Genomic DNA, 21,558 nt, shown 5'->3' with positions numbered 1-21,558 from the left:
AATAAACTCATTATTTTCCTATTCAACAGGGAGTTTGAAGTGACCCTATTCGTAGGGGTTCTCTACCTTTTTCTTCCCATTCACATCCCACTTTAAGTAATCCCTCTGCCATTGGTGCTCTGTGATTAGTCAGGGATTGCTTAAGGTGGGTTGTGGGTAGGAAGAAAAAGTTTGAAAAACACTGTTTTAATCGTACCTAATTGACTCGTTATGTGCACGGTTTCAGAACTCCAAAGGAAATGGGCCAATGACAATTTTTCTCAAGCAAAATATTTCAGTCACCTTTGGGTCTTGAGCAGTGATTCTCAACCTTCCCACCCACATCCCACCTCTTCGTTGTTCGTCTTTCAAAGATGACCATGGCTTCAAAGTCAAATGGGAGATTGGTGGCTGTGGGTCCAGAGGTGACTGGTGAAGCCAATCCGGGCCCTGAAGGCTCGCCCACATGTGGGACACAAGTGGGTGGGTGCTGTTATGGTAGTTGATGCTGCTTGGTCCTTGCGCACAGCACGCTTTCGTTGTGCCTCAATGATGCACCTGACTTCAGCTGCACAGGCTTCTGTGGTGATCTTGCTGCGCCACCTTAAGCAATCCCTTCATCACAGAGCCCCAATGGCAGAGGGATTGCTTAAAGTGGGATGTAAGTGGAAAGAAAAGGTTGAAAACCACTGGGCTAAAGGATCTAAGGGGCTTGGAAAGAGAGCAGGAATAGGGTACTGAGGTTGTATGATCAGCCACAATGGTATTGAATGGTGGTGCAGGATCAAAGGGCTGAATGGCCTTACCCTACTTCTATTTTCTGATTGTATGAATGTCTGATTTACCTCCCTCTCTCTCTCTCTCTCCCTGATCCAGAGTAAATCCTGGAGAAAGATCAAAAACATGGTGCACTGGTCTCCGTTTATAATGCCCTTCAAGAAACGGTATCCATGGATACAGTTGGCAGGACACGTAGGTGGGTATCATTTCTTGCAGTGGAAATGTGGGGGACACTAGGACCCGGTGGAGGACCGGTGAATATCTCTCTTGGTGCTGTGGGGGGTGGGGGGGTGGGTGGGGCGTGCTGGGAATGTTCTGTCCCCATGCAGCCTGCACCGCATGGTCCCTGCAATGCTTCCTGAGGAGAGGAAGAAGGTGATTGATGGCCATTCCCATGGCCCGTATCAGACTGGGCCCCTGTATGGCCAATTCCATGGATCGTACTTGGTCTGGGCCCCCGTATGGCCAATCCCATGGCCCGTATCAGGACTGGGCACCCGTATGGCAAATCCCAAGGCCCGTAGCAGGACTGGGCCACCGTATGGCCAATCCCGTGGCCCGTATCAGGACTGGGCCCCCATATGGCCAATCCCATGGCCCCTATCAGGTCTGGGCCCCCGTATGGCCAATCCCGTGGCGCATATCAGGCCTGGGCCCCTGTATGGCCAATCCCATGCCCTGTGTCAGGACTAGGCTCCTGTATGGCCAATCTCATGATGGCTTTGTGCCAGAATGGCCTTGTGGCCAAGTTTCCAGATGGTAGGAAGGTAGGTGGAGGAAATAGGGAGGTTGCAGAATGCGCTGATCAGGAGAATGGGCAGGGAAGTGGCAAATGTAATATATTGTCGGAATGCACATCATCTTTGGTAGAAGAAATAAACTATTTTCTGAATGGAGAGAAAATTGAAAATTCCCAGATGCAAAGGGTCCTGGGCGTCCTCGTACAGGAGAGACTGAAGGGAAACTTGCAGGTTGAGTTGGGGGTAAAGAAGGCAAATGCAATGCTGGCCTTCATTTCAAGAGGAATAGAATATAAGAGCAGGGAATGTGACGTTGATGGGGAGACCTCAAGTAAAACATGAGAGTCTGCAGACACCACAGTTGAAGTAAAAATATGATGCTGGAGAAACTCAGCAGGTCAAAGAGTGTCCTTTATTTAGCAAAGATAAAGAGACATTACCGACGTTTTAGGCTTGAGCCCTTCATCAAGGCATGGAAAAATGTCAGAAGGGGCCCAAACAAAATGGTGGGGGAAGGAACAGAGGGAGTAGCACAGTCCCCAAGACAGGTGGATAAGGGAGGGAGTACACCCAGCAAACAGGGGAGGGGGGGGGTCTCTGTGAATGGAGAGGGAAAGGGGTGGAAGGCTAGAGGAAAGAAGACAAGGGGAAAGGGAAGGGAAGGAGAATGGAGAGTAGGTGAGCACGGTTTGGCGTAGCGGTCAGCGCCATGTCTTTACAGCGCCAGCAATCGGGACTGGGGTTCGAATCCTGCGCTGTCTATAAGGGGTTTGTACGCTCTCCCTGTGTCTGCATGGGTTTTCTCCGGGGGCTCTGGTTTCCTCTCACCTTTCGAAGCGTGCCTGAGGTGTAGGTTAATGCGGTGTAAATTGGGTGACATAGACTTGTGGGTCAAAATGGCCTGTGTGTGTATAAATTTTAAATTTAAAACCGGAGAATTCGACGTTAATGTTGTCTGATTGGAGAGGGCCCAGATGGAAAATCAAGTGTTGTGCCTCCAATATACAGGTGGTCTTGGTGGGATAGTACACGAAGCCATGGACAGACATGTAAGTATGGGAGTGGGCCGCGGAATTGAAATGGTTGGCCACTGATGTGGACAGAGCAAAGGTGCTCAGTGAAGTGATCTCCCAGTCTGTGCTCAGTCTCTCCTGTTATGAACCAGAGGACCCCAAAACCCAGCAGCAATAGATATACACCATGACAAAGGGTTACTTAAACAAAAGTTGCTCTTAATTATCTTTGAACATAGAAATAGAATCAAACTTTAACTTATCTCTATTGACTCACTCAACCTACTTAACCCTCTTCTAATTCTAAACGCACATGTGTATAATGTGTGTGAAAGTTCAGCAAAGTTCTTTGGTTCACACTCCAATCTTACTGGTTGCAGGCAATTCTTGTACTGTGCACAGAAGTTAACATTAATAACATTCACTAGGCTTTGGTGCTTAACAGATAAATGGTTGCCACTCAGAAGGGTTCTTGTTGGTTTTCAGAGAGAGTTTTTCTTGTTCCAGGACATCCACACCTGATTCCTTTTTTAATCAGCCTCTCCAGCATCTTACTGATGAAACTTGCTCCCCTCAGGGTTCTCCAGATGACAACCTCTTTCTTTTAGGTCATCACAGGGTTCCTTTCTGTTTCTCCTATTCCAAGGGAAATACAGGACAACCAGTCCTCTCCTTTGACCAGGCCGTCTTCCAAAGCTTGCCAACTTGTCCCTCTGGAACCGATGTATGTCTCTCTCTCTCTCACTCTCACTCTCACTCTCACTCCCTCCTCTCTTAGAGCAAAGCCTGTTTTTTGTGCAAAGATCACATGACCTTCCAGACGCTGTTTTCCTGACAAAGCTGCTACTGGCTGTTGTTAGAGTTGTTGCCTTTTCCAAATGACAGTCCATCATGAGACTCTGAGCATCTTGCAAAAGCTCCTGCAAAAATTCTGTGTTTTAAAATGTTTGTGTGTGACCTGCTCTAACAAATCTTTTCCAATTTATCTCACAAGCACCTCTATATACTCTGTCGCATTCCAATGTAGAGAAGGCCACAAAGGGAGCAGTAGATAACTCCCATGGATACATTACTTCACTTGAAAAGCCTGTTTGAAGTCCTGAATGGTAGTGAGGGAGGAGGTGTGGGCACAACAGTGATTCTTCCTGTGGCCACAGGGGAAGATGCCAGGGGAAGGGATGAGTGCTTGCGGGAGTCACAGAGGTGTCCCAAAGGAAGGCAGAGGTGGGAGGAGAGGGGAAGGTGTGTCTAGGAGTGGGATCATGTTGTAGGCAGTGGAAATTCTGGTGAGATCTCTCGGAGTATTGTGAACAGCTTTGGGCACCTCATTTAAGAAAGGATGTGCTGATGTTAGAGAGGGTTCAAAGAAGGTTCACAAGGATGATCCTGGGAATGAAAGGGTTATTATAAGAGGAGCGTTTGACGGCTCTTGGCCTGTACTCGTTGAATTTAGGAGAATGGTGGGGGTGGGGGGGGGGGGAAGAAATCTCATTGAACGTTGAAAGGCATGGATAGAGTAGATGTAGAAAGGTTGTTTCCCATGGTGGGAGAGTCTAGGACAAGAGGGCACAACTTCAGGATTGAAGGGTATCCGCTTAGAACAGAGATTCGGAAGAATTTCTTCAGCCAGAGGGAGGTGAATCTGTGGAATTTGTTGCTAAGTTGTGGGCAGGTCATTGGGTGTATTTAAGGAAGAGATTGAGAGGTTCTTGATTAGCCAAGACATCACAGGTTATGGGGAGAAGGCCGGGCAGGGGCGGCAGAGAGGCAAAATGGATCAGCTCATGATTGAATGGCAGGGCAGACTCGATGAGCTGAATGTCCTATTTCTGCTCCTATGTCTTATGGACTAATGAACTGGACCTCTGTATGGTCTATCCACTGTTCGGTGTCAGGAGCTAGATCACTGCACGACCAATCCGGCAGCCCAAATCAGGAGCTGGACACCTGCAAGGCCAATCCAGAACCCTATGTCAGGAGCTGGACCCCTGTACAGTGCCAGCCTGTAAAATCTCCAGGGCACTGGCCCAAATACAACCCAGGCTGATGAAGAAAGACTCCAGAGTGTAATGTCTGCACACAGAGGGCTGTGCGTGCTTTGAGTAAATAATGTCTCATCACCTTCGTATCCCTCCTTGGCCCAACAATTTCTGCTAGTGTAATGATCACACCCTCACACACAGGATAACAATGCAAATATCATTCACCATCTGCTGCAGAGAGAACCCATCAGATCATGGGTGAGCAAGGGGCTACGGGTGTGTTGAATGCACAGCATCCCACAATCTTACGCTGCAACACACCCACCTGAGTTAGTGCTATCCCCTGTATGTTACCCAGGGGGCAACCTCCAACCATCCGTCTCTTCAACGACCCCATGTCCTGCTGTGGGATCATGGAGGGGTTTGTCTCACAGAGCTGTGCTACGTAGAAGCAGGCCTCTCGGCCCACTGTCTTCTTGTTGACCACCTATGCCAATCTCATTTGCCTGCATTCATTCCACATGCCTCCATGCCCTGTTCATTCAAGTAGGCCGGCTATTACACCACCAGTGGCCAATGTTCGAATCGTCGCCATTATACGATTTCTGCATGGGTTTCCCCTGGGAACTCTGGTTTCAAAACGTACAGGGGATGTAGGTTAACTGAGGTATTGGGCCGGAAGGGCCTGTTATGATGCTCTATTATGTTTACCTGTTCAGATCCCTCCTAGACATTGTTCCTGCTTTTGCCAGCACCTCAGTCCAGATTTCAACATCTGTGTGTTAAACATTTACAGGCCCTGCCGAAATCAGCCAGCGCTGTAGGAAAAAACAGGCAGCAGAAACCGCAGCAGAACCAAATAGACGTACAACAGCTTCTTCAATAACTCTTTGGAATGCTAGTGGGAGTGAGGGGGTTGAAGAAAGAGCTCAGTGACTCATTCTCTACACTCTACACGGAGTGTCCACTGTCCATTTACACACTTTTTGGGCAGGGGTCTGCATGAGACCCTCACAGGCTTCTCACGAGCTACACGCGCAGCTTCATTCGGTGTTAGACATTTCATGTTACCCTGTAATGTCTATAACTGTTTGGGAAAGTCACTGTGTCTCTATCCCAAGGCATATTGATGTTCTGGTGGATACGATACTATCTATCTCACTTTGGCACAGCAATTAAGTTCCCACAATCTTGTAGGTAGCAACTGTACTTTCAGACTTAACCCAGTCACCCTTTGTTAAGCATTATTCTTTCACCGCCCTTCAGCCCACAATATTGTGCTGACCTATATAAACCTACTCCCTTCCCTCACATCCATGACCCTCCTATTGCTCCTCCATTTAAATGCCCATGTTGTTCCAGCCTTCACCCCCCCTCTCCCCACCACCCCCTTCCTCCCACGTGGGCCGGATGGTGGTGACACAGATATGCATTGGGCCTACTGCGTGGGAGGGTGGGTGACAGAGCTGAAGGGTGTGTGGGGAAGAATAAAGTGTGTTCGTGTGGGATTAGTGTAAATTGGTTAGAAGAGATACAAACCAGAGGGTAGGGAGGTTAAGGGGGGAAAGGGGAAAAGTTGAGGGGGGAACATCTTCACACACAGAGAGCGGTGGGAGTGTGGAACGAGCTGCCCACTGAAATGGTGAATGAGGCCTCAATTTTAACATTTAAGAAAAATTTGGACAGGTACGTTGGGTGGGAGGAGTAGGGGCCGGGTGCAGGTCAGTGGGACTAGGTAGGAAAATAGTTCGGCACAGACTTGAAGGGCCGAAGGTCCTGTGGTGTTTGTCACATTTGTGGCCCGAAATGTGGTTAATAAAACATCGAACGCAAGTTTTATCAGGTAAACTTCTCAGTGTCTTTATTTTCCAGTTTCCTTTGTTCTCCTGCTTGTGCTCCTCTTCGTACATGTCCCCTATTCTGGACGGGCGCTTACCCTTCACTTGCTCCAGTTCGGCCAGGAGCACTTTGTTCTGTTGCTCCAGCGACCTCACCAACTTCCTCGACAGTGTTCTCTTGTTCTTTGGTGGTTGATGCTTAGCAGGGACTCGAGGAGCCTGTATCCGTGCTGTACGTCTGTGTGTTAGGTTCCGTCTGGTGAGATTCCCCTGGCTAACCATTGCGGGAGAGACGGGGCACAGGTTCCCGAGCTGGTGATGAAGTCCTTGTCGAAAGGTTGCTGGTTGGCTGGGTTTGCCCAGGCGAAATTGGGTTGGAGGTGAGGGTAGTGTTGGTGGGGACTGCGTTAGTCAGACAGCACGGCATCAGGCCATTCAGTGAAGAAGGCAGAGAGAATGCTTGGCTTCATTGAGTGAGACTGAGAAGGTAATGTTGCAGTGATATAAACCTCTGGTTGCACTACAGTTGGAGTGTTGTGTCCAATTCCGGTCGCGCTATCGGGAAGGGTGGGGGGTGGGTGAGACTGGGTCCCAGCTCCCTGCTGAAGCTGCCCTCGTCTACCCTCCCCACAGGCAGTTTCAAGCCGGGCACTAACGGGATGATCCTGAAAAAGTACTGTGAGTGTGAACAGCGCTGCCTGAGCTGGCTGATGCAGGATGTGCTGCGCCCCTTTGTGCCCACCTACCATGGCACGTTGGAGCAGGACGGTGAGAGGTACAACCAGATGGACGACCTTCTGGCCGACTTCGACCTGCCCTGCGTGATGGATTGCAAGATGGGAGTCAGGTGAGGTGACCCCTGCTAAGTTCCCACCCCACTGGCCCCTGACATCGGCCCCAAGGCCCATTGACTCATGTTCCCTACATCAGCCCCAAGGCCCACTGACTCCTGACCTCAGCCCCAAGGCTCATTGACTCATGTTCCCTACATCAGCCCCAAGGCCCACTGACTCCTGACCTCGGCCCCAAGGCCCATTGACCCTTGACCTCAGCCTCAAGGCCCACAGACCCCTGTTCTACTGACCCCTGATCCAGCTCCCCCACTCCCTGTGCACCACTGACCCCTGACCTTGTCTCCAAGGCCCATGAATCTCTGACCGTTCTCTCCACCCCCCTCGCCCCAAAGACCCCTGATGTCCCCAAAGCCCACAGATCCCTGACCTACTGACTCATGCCCTACTGGCTGACCCAGCTACCCTACCCCCCTCCCAAACTGACTGACCTCGTTCCAAGGCCCATGGATCCCTGATCCCATCCCCAAGACCCACTGTCCCCTGCCCTACTGACCCCAACCCTGCTCCTCTGCCCCACTGACCCTTGTCCTCATGCCCAAGCCCCATTGCCCCTGACCCTGGTCCCTGAGCACCCCACCTCACTGACATCTACCCTGCTTCCCCACCACCCTGCTCCACTGGCTTCTAACCCTGCTCCCCCACTCTGCCCCATTGACTCTGCCCCTCACACTAGGCCCAACAACTCTGACCCCAGCCCAGACTCAAAACCCATTGATGACCTGCCTTATTGACTCCTTCCCCTGCTCTCCCACCCCGTCCCACTAACCCCTGACTCTGCCTTCGCCCCACTGAGCCCTGACTCCTGCCCCTCTGCCTCTGCTCTCAGGCCCACTGTCTCCCACCCCCTTGCCCCAATGACCCCTGCCCATTCCAAATGCTCACCACTGACCCTCCTGATTCCATCAGCCCCTCCCGCAGTTCTCCCCCCCTCCTTTCTCTCAACCTTACACTCCCACCCCACCCCCATATCCTCCTCACACAGCCCCTGCCCCCCACACCAGTGCCCTTTCCCCTCCCTACCCCAGGATGGTCGGGTGGGTTTGCCCGATGATGGGAGGAAGGGCCTTTCCCGCCAGTCGACAACTCACAGCCAGGGGCTGATGGTCTTCACAGAACCTACCTGGAGGAGGAGCTGAGCAATGCTCGGAGAAATCCCAGGAGGGACATGTACCTAAAGATGGTGGAGGTGGATCCCGAGGCCCCGACACAGGAGGAACACGCCCAGAGGGCTGTCATCAAACCTCGCTACATGCAGTGGAGGGAGACCATCAGCTCCACCGCCACGCTGGGGTTCCGCATCGAAGGTGTCAAGGTGAGGGTGGGAGGGGGAGCCCAAGCCTCTCCAGCAGTCGAAGGTGTCAAGATGAGGGTGGGAGAGGGAGCTCAACCTCTCCTGGGGTCGGGGACAAGGCCAGCGATTCCGTGTCCTCTCAAGGAAAGGAGAATGAGAGGTGTGTGTGCTCTCCTTCCCTTTCTCTGACCTCACCCCTCTATCTCTGCCCCTCTCTCCCCCTCTCTGACCCACCCACCTACCTCTGTTCCTCTCCCTCTCTGACCTCCCACCCTATATGCTCCCCTCTCCCTCTCTGTCCCCACCCACCCTTACCTCTGCCCCATCTACCCCCTCTCTGACCTACCCAGCTACCTCTGCCCTTCTCCCCTCTCTGACCTACCCACCTACCTCTGCCCCTCTCCCCCTTTCTGACCCCACCCACCCTTCCTCTGCCCCCCCTGACCCACCCACCGTCCCTCTGACCCCTTCTCCCCCTCTCTGACCCCACCCACTCTATCTCTGTCCCTCTCTGACCCCCTGCCCTATCTCTGCCCCTCTCTCCCCTCTGACCCACCCACTCTGTCCCTTTCTCTGACCCACCTACCCTATCTGCTTCTCTCTCCCTCTCTGGCCCCACCCACTCTCTCTGCAGCCTTTCCCTCTATCCCTCTGCACTCTCGCTCCCTCTCTTGCCTTCCCACTCGTTCCTGCCTCTCTCCTTCCACCACTTCCCCATCTGTTTTCTCTCCCAAACCCTTCTCTCGTGCAACCTTGTTCTTATCCTCTCATCCCTTGGCTTTATCTCCCTTCTCTCCTCCACCCTCTTTCTCTCTCCTCTCTCCCTTTCCCCTTTTCTCTTTCACTCCATCCTCTTTCCTCTCTTCCTCCCACTCTCATCTACATTTCTCTCTCCCCTAGCTCCCCCACTTTTCCCTGCTGTCTTTCCCCTTCTCATGACCTCTCCCCCCTTTCTCTCCCCTCTCTCACTCCCCACCCTCTCCATCTTTCTCTTCCCTTTTTCCCTCTCCTTTACTCTCCCCTCTCTCTTTTTTCACCCACCCCTCTCTCACACACACACTCTCTCTCTTCTCTCCCTCCCTCTCTCCCAAGAGGTTATCAGAACCTATCTATCCCTTCCCCTCAGAAAGAGGTGCTCTAAGGGTTAAACGGCATGTGATTCAGCTCTGGGGTGAGATAAGGATGTTGGTACCTCCAGGATAGCAGGAGCTGAGCAGACTCCTTAAATGTAAACTTTCTGATAGTTGGCCCTTGTTCCGAGATAGGAGAGGAGAGTTTACATCTGCTCAATCAATAAAAGTCAGGTTCTTATCACAGTCTGGCCCTGGTGGTATTTAATGAAGGTGGATCTTTGCTTGTAGACCCTCCCTGAGATAAGAGATGCTGGAGAAGGTGTAACTTGCTGGCTCAGAGCCACAGCGCAGATCTCCACGGTCACTACTTAGATTAAACCACAATCCATTGGAGAGACTCAGCTCAGCTCTCTCCCAAACTGCTCAAGTTCATGGTCAGCTCTTCTAATCGGTGGCAGAGCAGATCACTTAGTCATCTCGTACGTAAGACACAGTATAGAATACAGACACAGCAGTTTATAGGGAGCAAGGGACAACGTCGTTTTACTGGTGTGGGGTTCGTTCAGGAGTCTGATAACAACAGGAAAGAAACTGTCCCTGAATCCGGGGTGTGTGTCATCTCATCCTTGCAACATGAGGGAGGGGTTGAAGAGAGTGTGGTTGGCTGCTTTTCCAAGGCATTGTCGATGAGGGGAAGGGAGGGATGTGTGTGTGATGGGATCGATGGAGGGGAGAGGGTGTATGATGGGGTCGATGGAGGGGAGGGGGTGTGTGATGGGGTTGATGGAGGAGTGGGGACGTGATGGAGTCGATGGAGGGGAGGGGGTGTGTGTGATGGGGTTGATGGAGGAGGGTGTGTGTAATGGGGTTGATGGAGGGGAGGGGGTGTATGATGGGGTCAGTGGAGGAGAGGGGATGTGATGGAGTCGATGGAGGGGAGGGGGTGTGTGATGGAGTCGATGGAGGAGAGGGGGTTTGATGGAGTCGATGGAGGAGAGGGGATGTGTGATGGAGGAGAGGGGGTTTGATGGAGTCGATGGAGGGGAGGGGATGTGTGATGGGGTCGATGGAGGGGAGGGGGTGTGTGTACGTGCGTGTGCGATCATTGTGTGTGTGTGTGTACGTGCGTGCGCGATCGTGTGTGTGTGTGTGTGTGTGTACCTGCGTGCGCAATCGTGAGTGTACGTGCGTGCGCGATCGTGTGTGTGTGTACACGTGCGTGCGCGATCATGTGTGTGTGTGTGTGTGTCTGTGTGTCTGTGTGTATGTGTGTGCGCGATCGTGTGTGTGTGTGTGTGTGTGTGTGTTGTGATGCCCTGATTATAGTCATCCACCCTTGTCCAGTCATTGGCTCCCTAGATCTGCTGAGTTCTCACCCTTGCCAATCATTTGCTTCCCTGTTCACATCCCACCCCACCCCCATCACTCTGTGGACTGATGGCTCACAGCCCTGCTGACCTTTCACCCTTACATATCTTGGCTACCCAGTTCTGCTGGCCACTCACCTCTGGTGTATATTGTTACCCAAGCCCCATCCAATTTCTGAATGAACGCAGAGGAGCTGGACGGACTCAGCGTGTCAGGCAGCGTCCACGGAGAGAGATGGTCAGTCAACAATTTCAGGTCGGGATCTTCATTGAGACTCAATTAATGTGCAAAAAGGGATCTTGAGCTGAAACGTTGGCTGACTGTCTCTCCCCATGGATGCTGCCTGGCCTGCTGAGTCCCTCCAGCTCCTCTGCGATCACTCGATGCTCCAGCATCTGCAGATCTTAGAGCATAGAGCATTGCAGCCCAATGCAGGCCCTACGGCCCACAAGGTGGTGCTGACCTATGTAAGCCTACTCCACAACCTTATGCATGCAGAGGATTCAGGAAAGCAAAGGTCATGAAGGGCTCATGAGAATTGTACGGTAGGAAGGAATTTAGGCGAGCTAGAAGGGGACATGAGAGGGGCTTGGCAAGTAGGATTAAGGAAAGCCCTCAGGCATTCCGTGCATACATGAGGAACAGAAGGATGATGAGAGTGAAGGTGGGGCCGTTTAAGGATAAAGGAAGAGGGGGAGGAGGAGGAGGTTGGGGAACTCCTTTGTTTCAGTGTTCACCAGAGAGAGGGACCTTGGTCAATGTGAGGTTAGGATTGAACAGGCTAATGTGCAGAACTAAGAAAGAGGAAGTGCGAGATCTTCATAAAAAAAACATTCAGGTTGATAAGTCCCTGGGATCAGATGTAACCCCCGGGTTACTACAGGAAGTGAAAGAAGAGATTGCTGGGGGGTTGGTGATGATCTTTGCACCCTCCCTGGCCACAGGGCAGGTACCGGAGGATTGGAGAGTGGCAAATGTCGTCCAATTGTTTAAAAAATGTAACAGGGAAAATCATGAGAATTTTAGGCCAGTGGCTGTTATGGCAGCAGTGTGCAAACTGTTGGAGAGGATTCTCCAGGACAGGATTTAAGAGAATTTAGGGAAATATAGACTTCTCAGGGATAGTCAGCGTGGATTATGAGGGGATAGCCATGCCTCAGGATCCTAATGAGTGTTTTTGTGGAAGTGACAAAAGAAATTGATGAAGGTAAGTTGGTAGTAGATGTGGTGGATATGGATTTCATTAAGGCATTTGACGAGGCCCACCATGGTAGTCTCATTCAGAAGGTCATGAGGGATGGGATCCACGGCTGTGTAGATTCAAAATTGGCTCACTGCAGAAAACAGAGGGTCATAGTGGACGGAGGTCAGTGACTGGTGGCGCTCTGCAGGGATCTGTTCTGGGATCCATGCTCTTTGTTATTTTTGTGAATGACCTGGATGAAGAAGTGGAGGGATGGGCCAATAGGTTTGCGGATGACATGAAGATAGGAGGAGTAGACTGTGTAGAAGGTCGTTGTAGGTAACAGGATGTGGACAGGATGCAGAGTTCGGCGGTAAAATGGCAGATGGAGTTCAACCGGATAAGTGTGAGGTGATGCACTTTGGAAGGTCAAACTTGAAGGCTGAGGACAGGGTTAAAGGTAGGATTCTTAATGGTGTGGCTGAATAGAGGAACCTTGAGGTTCAAATCCATACATCCCTCAAAGTTGCTGTGCAGATTGATAGGTTAGTTAAGAAGGTGTATGGGATGCCGGCCTTCATTAGTTGGGGGATTGAGTTCAAGACTCAAGAGGTCATGATGTAACTCTACAAATCTCTGGTGAGTCCACACTTGGAGTATTGTGTTCATTTCTGGTCACCTACTACAGGAAGGATGTGGAAGCTATGGAGAGGGTGCATAGATATACCAGGATGTTGCCTGGATTGGAGAATGAGGCAAGGTTAGCAGAGGTGGGTCTTTTTGGAGCAACGAAGGATGAGAGGAGACTTGATAGAGGTCTACAAGATTATGAGAGGCATCGATAAGGTGGACAGGCAGCAAATACCATTGGATATCTGTACAAGGTGAGGCGAGGTAAGTTTCAGGGAGACGTCAGGGGTAGTTTTTTTTTACATTGAGAGTAGTGGGTACCTCGAATGCATTGCCAGGGGTAGTGGTGGGGTCTGGAACAATGGGGACATTTAAAAGACTGTTAGACCAGTGCATGAATGCAAGAAAAATAGAGGGCCATGGGTGTGAGTTGGTGGGGGGGGGGGGGGGGGGGTTGGATTGTTGAGTAGGTTTATATAGGCCAGCACAACATTGTGGGCTAAAGGGTTTATACTCGATAAAATGTTCTATGTTTTTAACAATATAAACCTTCCTGAACTCTTGCCTCTTTAACCTTTCCCTCATTTAAAAAGCCTTCTCTTCTATGCACCTTGTCCCCATATCCATCGTTACTGAGGTTAGAGCACAACCTGCTGGAGGAACTCAGCAGGTCGAGCAGCATCTGTGGGAGGGAAAGAACGGAAGGTGTTTCCTTCACTCTGAGAGTGCGGGGGTGGCGGGGGATGTTCAGTGTAATGAGGACAAGGTGTGTGGGGTTGACAGGGTCCACAGTGATTGGTGAGCCAGGGAAGGGTGAAGGTTGACGGACAGGGTGGGTGGGATTGGATTGGGTCCAGAGTGATTGGTGGGCCAGGGAAGGGTGAAGGGTGACAGATAGGGTGGGCAGGTTGGACAGAATCCACAGTGATGTGGGCCAGGGAAGGGGTGGTGCCAGATAAAGGGAGTGAAAGATGCATGGGGGTCAGATGGAGGAAGGTGGGTCATCCAGGGTGGTGGGGAGGGGACGTGTGTTGAGAGCACGAAATAGGAGCAGGAGGAGGCCATCCAGCCCGTCGAGCCTGCTCCACCATTCAATGATTGGACATTGGGCTCATCTCCACCGGCCTGCCTTTTCGCCATTCCCCTATATTTTACTGAGGTCATCTCCACTGCTTCAACAAGCAGCGAATTCCACAGATTCACCATCATCTGGTTACCTTCCTCTATCTTGTCTATGCCTTTCATAATTTTATATGTTTCTATCAGATTCTGAATTCCAGTAAGTGCAGTCCCAGTGACTGGGGTTCGTATCCCACGCTGTCTGTAAGGACGTTGTATGGTCTTCCCGTGTCTGCATTGGTTTCCTCCAGGTGCCCCAATTTCATGCCACCCTCCAAAATTGTACGGGATGTAATCTGGGTGTCATTGGGCAGCATGGGTTCTACCGAGCTGTAAATAAAACTGACAGCCTCCACGTGATGCTGGTAAACCGATCGACAAGGAAGGGGTGGGGAAATGAGAAGCAAAGATGGAACACGAATGAGGGGATGGGAGGGGGGATATCTAAGGGGTGGCAAAAGGATGAGAACGGGACAGGGCAGGGTAGGAACTGGGACATAAATGGGGGAAGGGGAGGTTACTTTGTAATTACTAAGGTGAAGTTAAATGAAGATCCAGCTTTGCCAAGGTTTGTACTGTTTGTGGATCATTAAATCCAGGGTTACTGAGTGAAACGGAGAAATCTGCAGGCTCCGTGATTGTAGTGAAAACTCACAGAAATGCTGGAGGAACTCAGCCAACCTCACAGGAGGTAAACCTTCAACTTTGAAGAAGGCCTCAGGCCTGAAACGTCAGCCGTACGTACATCTTTACTTCCAATAGACACTGTGAGACCTGCTGAGTTCCTTTGACACGTCTGTGTCTAAACTCTGAGATCCCAATCCAGTGGTTAACATCCTGCGCCACCTTGTGTTGGAGTATGCTGGATTCGTGCAATAGGACAGAACTTGTGTTACTACACAAAATTGCCTTCTGCTTGCTGCAGGGCCTTTCGTGTTGCCCGGCCCCTGCCCACCCTTACAGTACAAGAGAAAGAGAAGCAAAAGAGAGTCCCTCCCGTATTGTCACCAAGGAACTGCAATCTCTTTATCTCTCTGGCACCCTTCCTTCCTTCCCCTGCCCCGTACCCCAACCCTCCTTCCTCCAGAATCCCCAACCCCTTCCCCTCCATCCTCCTATCAGAGAGTATTTTCCTCAACCCTCTGCCCCCCATCACCTGCTATGATTCCCATTTCTTCCCCTGGCCCCTGTATTCACCTGTAAGCCTCTGCCCCTCCCCCTCTCCCCCCACCCCACCTTTCACTCTTTTATTGGGCCTTTAGCTCAGTTCTTGCTGTTCCTGGCAAATGGATTTTTGGCCGAAATGTCGACTGTCGCTTTGTGTGTGTGTGTGTGTGTGTGTGTGTGTGTGTGAGTGTGTGTGTGAGAGAGAGAGAGAGGGATGCAGGGTGTATGTGTATGTGTGGGGAGGGGGGGGAGAGGAATGCAGTGTGTGTGCGTGTGTGAGAGGGATGCAGGGTGTGTGTGTGTGTGTGTGGGGTGGGGGGGAAAGCGGAATGTGTGTGTGGGGCTAAGTCTGGCTGGGACACAGCATCTCCTGAGCGGTTTATCCCTGACGGTTTATCCCTGACAGAAGGAGGACGGAAGAGTGAACCAGGACTTTAAGAAAACCAGAACTAAAGAGCAGGTGACTGTGTCATTCTGCGAGTTCACCAAGGGGAACCGAGCCGTGCTGGTGAGTAGGCATTCCCCAGGGGTGTGGGGGCCATTTCACTGGGCAGCTACAGACAGGTACTGCTCCTCTACAAGACTGCTGTACCCAGACAAGGATGTGCCAGGCTTCCAGTACCCACAACAATCACCCTGTACCCACACACTGACCCTGTGCCCACACCCTGGCCCAGTGCCCACACCCTGGCCCAGTGCCCACACCCTGACCCAGTGCTTACAAACTGACCCCGTGCTCACACACACTGACCCCGTGCCCACACACATTGACCCCGTGCTCACACACACTGACCCCGAGCCCACACACATTGACCCCGTGCCCACACACTGACCCCATGCCCACACACTGACCCTGTGCCCACACACTGACCCCATGCCCACACCCTAACCCTGTGCTCACACACTTACCCCATGTCCACCCCCTGACCCCAATGCCCACACCCTGACCCCATGCCCACACCCTGACCCCATGCCCACACCCTGACCCCCATGCCCACACACACTGACCCTGTGCCCAAAAACTGACCCTGTGCCCAAAAACTGATCCTGTGCCCATACCATACACTGACCCTGTGCCCACACATTGACCCTGTGCCCACACCCTGACCCCATGCCCAAACACTAACTCTGTGCTCACACACTTACCCCATGCCCACACCCTGACCCCGTACCCACATACTGACCCCGTGCCCTCACCCTGACTCCGTGCCCATACCCTGTACCCATGCCCACACTCTGACCCCGTGCCTCCACCTATCCTGTGCTGCACACACCCCACCCAATAATCCAGGGAGTCATCCAGCAGAAACAGACCCTTCGGCCCTCTCTGCCCTGCTGACACTCGAGTGGCTGTTGGTTTACCTGCGCTCGTTCCATAGCCTTCCTCACCAACCAAACAGTCCGTGCCCAACCAGCCCCTTGCCCTACCTATCTGCCCAGACCCCCTCCTCCCATGCCTGGACTCTCTCCCTGTAGCCCCGGTGATGGCCTGCTTTGCTCTGTTCCAGATGAAATACCTCGACCGCCTGAAGCTGATCCGGGACACGCTGGAGGTCTCTCCCTTCTTCCAGAGCCATGAGGTGAGTCAGGGTGTCGCTGTCTTGGCCAGCCCACCAGCTCTTCTCCCCCAATCCCACACCCCAACCCCCGGCCAGTCTGATTGGGTCTCACATACGTCCATGCTCGTGATATGCACGTACACGCAGAAAGTCTCCCTCACGGACAAACGCCATGCTACACGCACAGTTCCCCACAGCGACTCAGGTGTGAACACACAGTCACAGCTCTGGATGCACACAGAATATTATCCAAGGAGTCATGTGTGGGTAAACACGGATGTTAACATGTGCCGTGTGGTCTGGCAGGGCCTGTTACTGTACTGTATGTTGAAATTTAATTTTTAAAAGCCACACGTGTACACATGCAGTTACACATACGGTATCCCACATGGAGTTCTGCACACACAGACACACGTAATTTTCTGCACATACGTATCTGACCTCGCTCCCCTCTTTTTCTATCCCCTATCATCCACCTCCTGCTCCCCCTCTATTCCCTTGTCTCTTCTCCCCATCTCCCCTTCTTAACCCTTCTCCATGCCTCTTCTGTCCCTCCCTTCCCCTTCACCTCCCCTCCCTTCCCCTCTGTCCGTCTCCCCCCTATTCCCATCTCCCTCTTCTTCTCCCACCTCTTCCTCACCCTCTCGCTCTCCTCCCCTCTCCCCTCCCCTCCCCCGCATCTCTCTCCTCTGTTCCTGTCTTCCCCCTCTCCTCCTCTGGCCCCCTCCCCTCTCCCTGTTCTCTCCTTCTCATCCTCCAATTCCGTTCCCATCTCTCCCCCGCCTCTTTCTTTCCCCCTCGCTCTCTCCCCCTCTCCTCCCCATCTCTCTCCTCCCCTACTTCCCCTCCTCATCTCCCCCTTCCTCCCCATCTCATCACCCTTTCCCTCACTACCTCTCCTTCCCTCTCATGCCCCCTCTCCCACCCTCTCCCCCCTCTCCCTCCCTCCCTCATGTCATCCACCTCTCCACTAATTCTCCTTCCCTCTCACACCCTCTCGTACCCCTTTCCACCTTTCCCACCCTCTCCCCCTCCCTTATCCCCTTCTCTCCCTCCCTCTCCTCCCCTTCTTCTCTCTCTCCCATTCTTTCTCCTCTCCGCGCTCTCCCCATCTCATCCCCTCTCCTTCACTTCCTCTCCCCCTCTCCCCCTCCCTTATCCCCTCCATCTCCTCTCCTCCTCCTCTCTCTCCCCTCCCCCCTCATCACCCTCTCCCTCACTCCCTCTCCCCTCTCACGCCCCCTCTCACCCTCTCTACACTCTTTCCCCCTTGACCCTTTACCCCTCCCTCTCCCCACCCACCCTCCCTTTCACCATCTTATCACCCTCTCCCTCCCTCTCTCCCCTCTTCTCTCCCCTCCTCCCTTTTCCCTTCCTCGCCCCCCCCACTCCAGGTGATTGGGAGCTCCCTGCTCTTTGTTCACGACCACCAGGAGCAGGCCAAGGTGTGGATGATTGACTTTGGAAAGACGATGCCCCTGCCCGGGGGCCAGGTGTTGACCCATCGCCAGCCCTGGGTGGAGGGCAACAGGGAAGACGGCTATCTCTGGGGCCTGGACAACCTCATTTCCATCCTGTCCGAGATGTTGCAACTGGGGAACTGACCCAGCTGCTCTTCCCGCACTACAGAACATTCCAGATGTTCAGTGCCTCAACGCCATTACCGAGAGCACCGGGATGAGTGGGAACGGTTATCCCATCTGTCTCATCCACACTGCACGAGGACGCTGGGAGCGGGCCTGCACAGGAAGATCCCACGACGGTTGATGGCCGGGGGGGTGTTGGTATCGGGTGTGGGAGGATGGAGGGAAGGATGAATGAGAGGCCACGACAGCCACACACCGTGGCACCTCAGGTTGCCAGCAGCAGTGGGTCTTGACTCAAAGTTACATCTGTCCACCATGAGCTGGAGAATGTTCTGGAGGTTTGGTCCCTCACTATTCCCAAGGGTTCACCGCACAGACCCCATTTCCACAGGCTGGACCCTACTCCCACAGACTGTTCCCTAATTCCACAGTCCAGGCCCTATTCCAACAAGCCAGGCCCTAATGCAACAGGCCAGGGCCTAATCCTATAAGCCAGGCCCTATTCCCACAGGCCATGCCCTATTCCCACAGGCCATGCCCTATTCCCACAGGCCAGGCCCTATTCCCACAGGCCAGGTCCTATTCCCACAAGCCAGGCCCTATTCCCACAGGCCAGGTCCTTTTCCCACAGACCAGGCCCTAATTCCACAGGCCAGGACCTAATCCCACAGGCTAGGCTCTAATCCCACACCATGACAGGGGAAAGAGCAGGGGCAGAGGGAGAAATACCTAACCAAGTGGATATTGAAGCCCACTTTTCAAAAAAACATTCTTTCTGCAGTAAAAAGGGAAACTCTCAGTTGGGTTGGGGTTCTCAACCTCTCCTGTACAACCTCTGTCCATTGCCACTCCCAGGCCCCAAATGCAAGCAGGGAGGGCCCTGTGGCCCTTGCAGTCTGTGCTGACCATCACCCACCCATCTGCACTAATCACCCCCACATCACCCACACTGGGACAGGGGGACAGTTGACACACAACTTGCACATTTCAGAAGGTGGGGGGATTCAGCAGGGGGTGGGGAGGTGGGGATCATACTCTGTCATGGGGTGGATGTGCAGACTCCGCACAGTCAGTGGCTGAGGTGGGGATCAAACCTTGGTCTCTGGCACCATAACACTGCGACTCTTCCTGCTGCACTATTCCTTGAATCCTTGCCTTAATCTGGTCCCTGTGACACCAGGTCTTCAACTGGAACCAGTCGCTAGGTCCGCACAGCCTCCCTTCCCCCCCGTCCCGTCCCAGACCCCAGGTATATTAGCGTCGAGCAACTGAAGTGACCCATCTAGGGGCATATCCACAAGACCATAAAACAGGAGAAGAAACAGGCCATTCAGCCCATCGAATCTACCCTGCCATTCAATCATGAGCTGATCCATTTTCCCACTCAGCCCCATTGCCCGGCCCTCTCCCCATAACCTTTGATGCCCTGGCTAATCCAGAACCTCTCAATCTCTGCCTTAAATTCCCCCCCCAATGACCCGGCCTCCACGACAACCTGTGACAAGAAATTCCACAGATTACCACCCTCTGGATGAATAAATTCCTCCGCATCTCTGTTCTAAGTAGTCACCCTTCAATCCTGAAGTTGTGCTCTCATGTCCTGGACTCTCCCACCACAGGAAACAACCTTCCTCCATCTACTCTGTCCACGCTTTTCAACATTCAAAATGTTTCAACAAGACCTCTGCCCCCCCATTCTAAATTCCAATGAGTACAGGCCAAAAGTCATCAAACGTTGCTCACGTGAAACCCTTTCATTCCCAAAATCCTTCTTACCCCGGGAGTGGGGATTAACAGGGGCCTCCAACTTTGCCTGGCATCTCACGCGGCCGAATTGGGACCATTCCCTCCAGAGCCACGAGACCAAATCTCACCAGTGTCTGGGAGGATTTAAACCCGAGTAAATTAAGTGAATCTGGAAACAGGAAGCTCCCATCGGGTGACGTGGAAGAGGAAAATGAGCAGATTTATCTTCAAATCCATCCAGCGCACGAAACACTTGTCATGGGTCTGGCCTTGTATGTTGACTCCCCCAAGCCCACTCCTGTGGCTGTCTCAGGGGACAACCCAGCTCAGATGTTACTTGAGTAAGGGGCGCTTACCTCTGGCCTAACCGGTGGTGTCAGGGGGCAGGAGGTTTCCACATACAATTCAGGGAGGAGTCGGGTCTGGATGTTGATGTGGGGATGCCTTCGATATCTGTTTGCTGGGAGTTTTTACTAAGGGGATAGATACAGTCACAGGCCAATCACTCTCTCCCAACAGGTTCAAGGATCCTTTTATTGTTACATAATAATTCATTAAAAATGTAATATACATGATATATTTTGTCTGCCGTAAGGCTAACAAGTTGCCAGGAGCATTGCCCAGCGCCCCTAACAATAGGAGAAAGAGAAGCAAAAGAGGGTCCCTTCAGAGACGGAGTGTCCGCGGATTCGTCTCCAGCGCCACCGCAGACTCTGCATCCATCGGACACCCGGGCTCCAGATCCAAACCTCCGACATGACCAGGAACCCTTCAGTGCCCGAGCCACCTTCGGGAGCCCCTTCTTGCCCTCAGTGCCCTGTCGGATTCCGGTTCCGATACCTGGTTCCCATGAGCTTATCTCCAGCAGCCTGTATGTTTGCCACAATGTGTGAGGGTCCCAAAGCCACTGGGTCTCTCACCGTTCTGCTGCTAAGAGTATCAGGCAAGTCAGCGGCGTCTAGATGACTACACATTCAAACGTACTGGTATAAACCTGCCATGTCCTCCCCTGAGTCCGCGCCAGCCGTCACGCACCAGACGTCCAAAGGGCGGATGGGGGGGTAATGGGGGGGGGTTGGGGGCAAGGGACAGGAACGTGGCAGATGGAATCCTCCTGGGAAAACCACCCTTTTGAACAGAATGGAAGTGTGAAGGGGTTGGGGGGGGGGGGGTGTCCTTGAACAGGGCAGGCTCACGAGCAGCCAGTGACTGGAGGCGTGGAGTTTTAAAGCACGGAGAGAGGCCCTTTGGCCCAATTCCTTTGGGCTGACCCAAGTTGCCGAACTACATTTGGCCCACATCTCTTTCTTGGCTGTGCTTCCCCCACCCCAGAACTCTGCTTGAAGCTTATTACAGCCCCCTTTCGTGTGAAGCAGTCAAGTTTTGGTTTCTTCCGTAATTCTACTAACTACACGAAAAAGAAACATTAAAAAATATTTACATTGCATGAGGTGAAAACAAGGCTTTTACTTCAAAGTACCTTGGCCCCCCAACCTGGAGGGGAAGAGGGTGAGCGTAGGGTCCCGTTGAGAATACCTGGTCAAAACCATGACTGTCTAAATATCTTTTAAACCTGACAATTGTCCTTCGTTCCATGCACGCAACATATTCAGCGGTACCTCAGGTCCCCTTTATATCTTCACTTCATCA

General features: G+C 52.5%; 1 protein-coding gene across 1 annotated transcript in view; it reads left to right on the top strand.

The window, feature by feature from the left end:
* The window catches only part of LOC138737195 (inositol-trisphosphate 3-kinase B-like), a 73,219-nt gene extending 52,736 nt beyond the window's left edge, over positions 1–20,483 (top strand). The window contains exons 2-7 of the mRNA XM_069887835.1: positions 856–955; positions 6,966–7,179; positions 8,300–8,498; positions 15,424–15,525; positions 16,526–16,597; positions 17,971–20,483. Of these exons, the coding sequence (XP_069743936.1) occupies positions 856–955; positions 6,966–7,179; positions 8,300–8,498; positions 15,424–15,525; positions 16,526–16,597; positions 17,971–18,180 (897 nt within the window). The 3' untranslated portion in view covers positions 18,181–20,483. The remainder of the gene's footprint in view (positions 1–855; positions 956–6,965; positions 7,180–8,299; positions 8,499–15,423; positions 15,526–16,525; positions 16,598–17,970) is intronic.
* Positions 20,484–21,558: the final 1,075 nt, after the last annotated feature.

This window comes from Narcine bancroftii, chromosome 6 (genome assembly GCF_036971445.1).
Source record: "Narcine bancroftii isolate sNarBan1 chromosome 6, sNarBan1.hap1, whole genome shotgun sequence".
Classification (NCBI taxonomy): Eukaryota; Metazoa; Chordata; class Chondrichthyes; order Torpediniformes; family Narcinidae; genus Narcine; species Narcine bancroftii.
The sequence above is the reverse complement of the archived record's forward strand: the minus strand, read 5'-3'. Positions and strand labels throughout refer to the sequence as shown.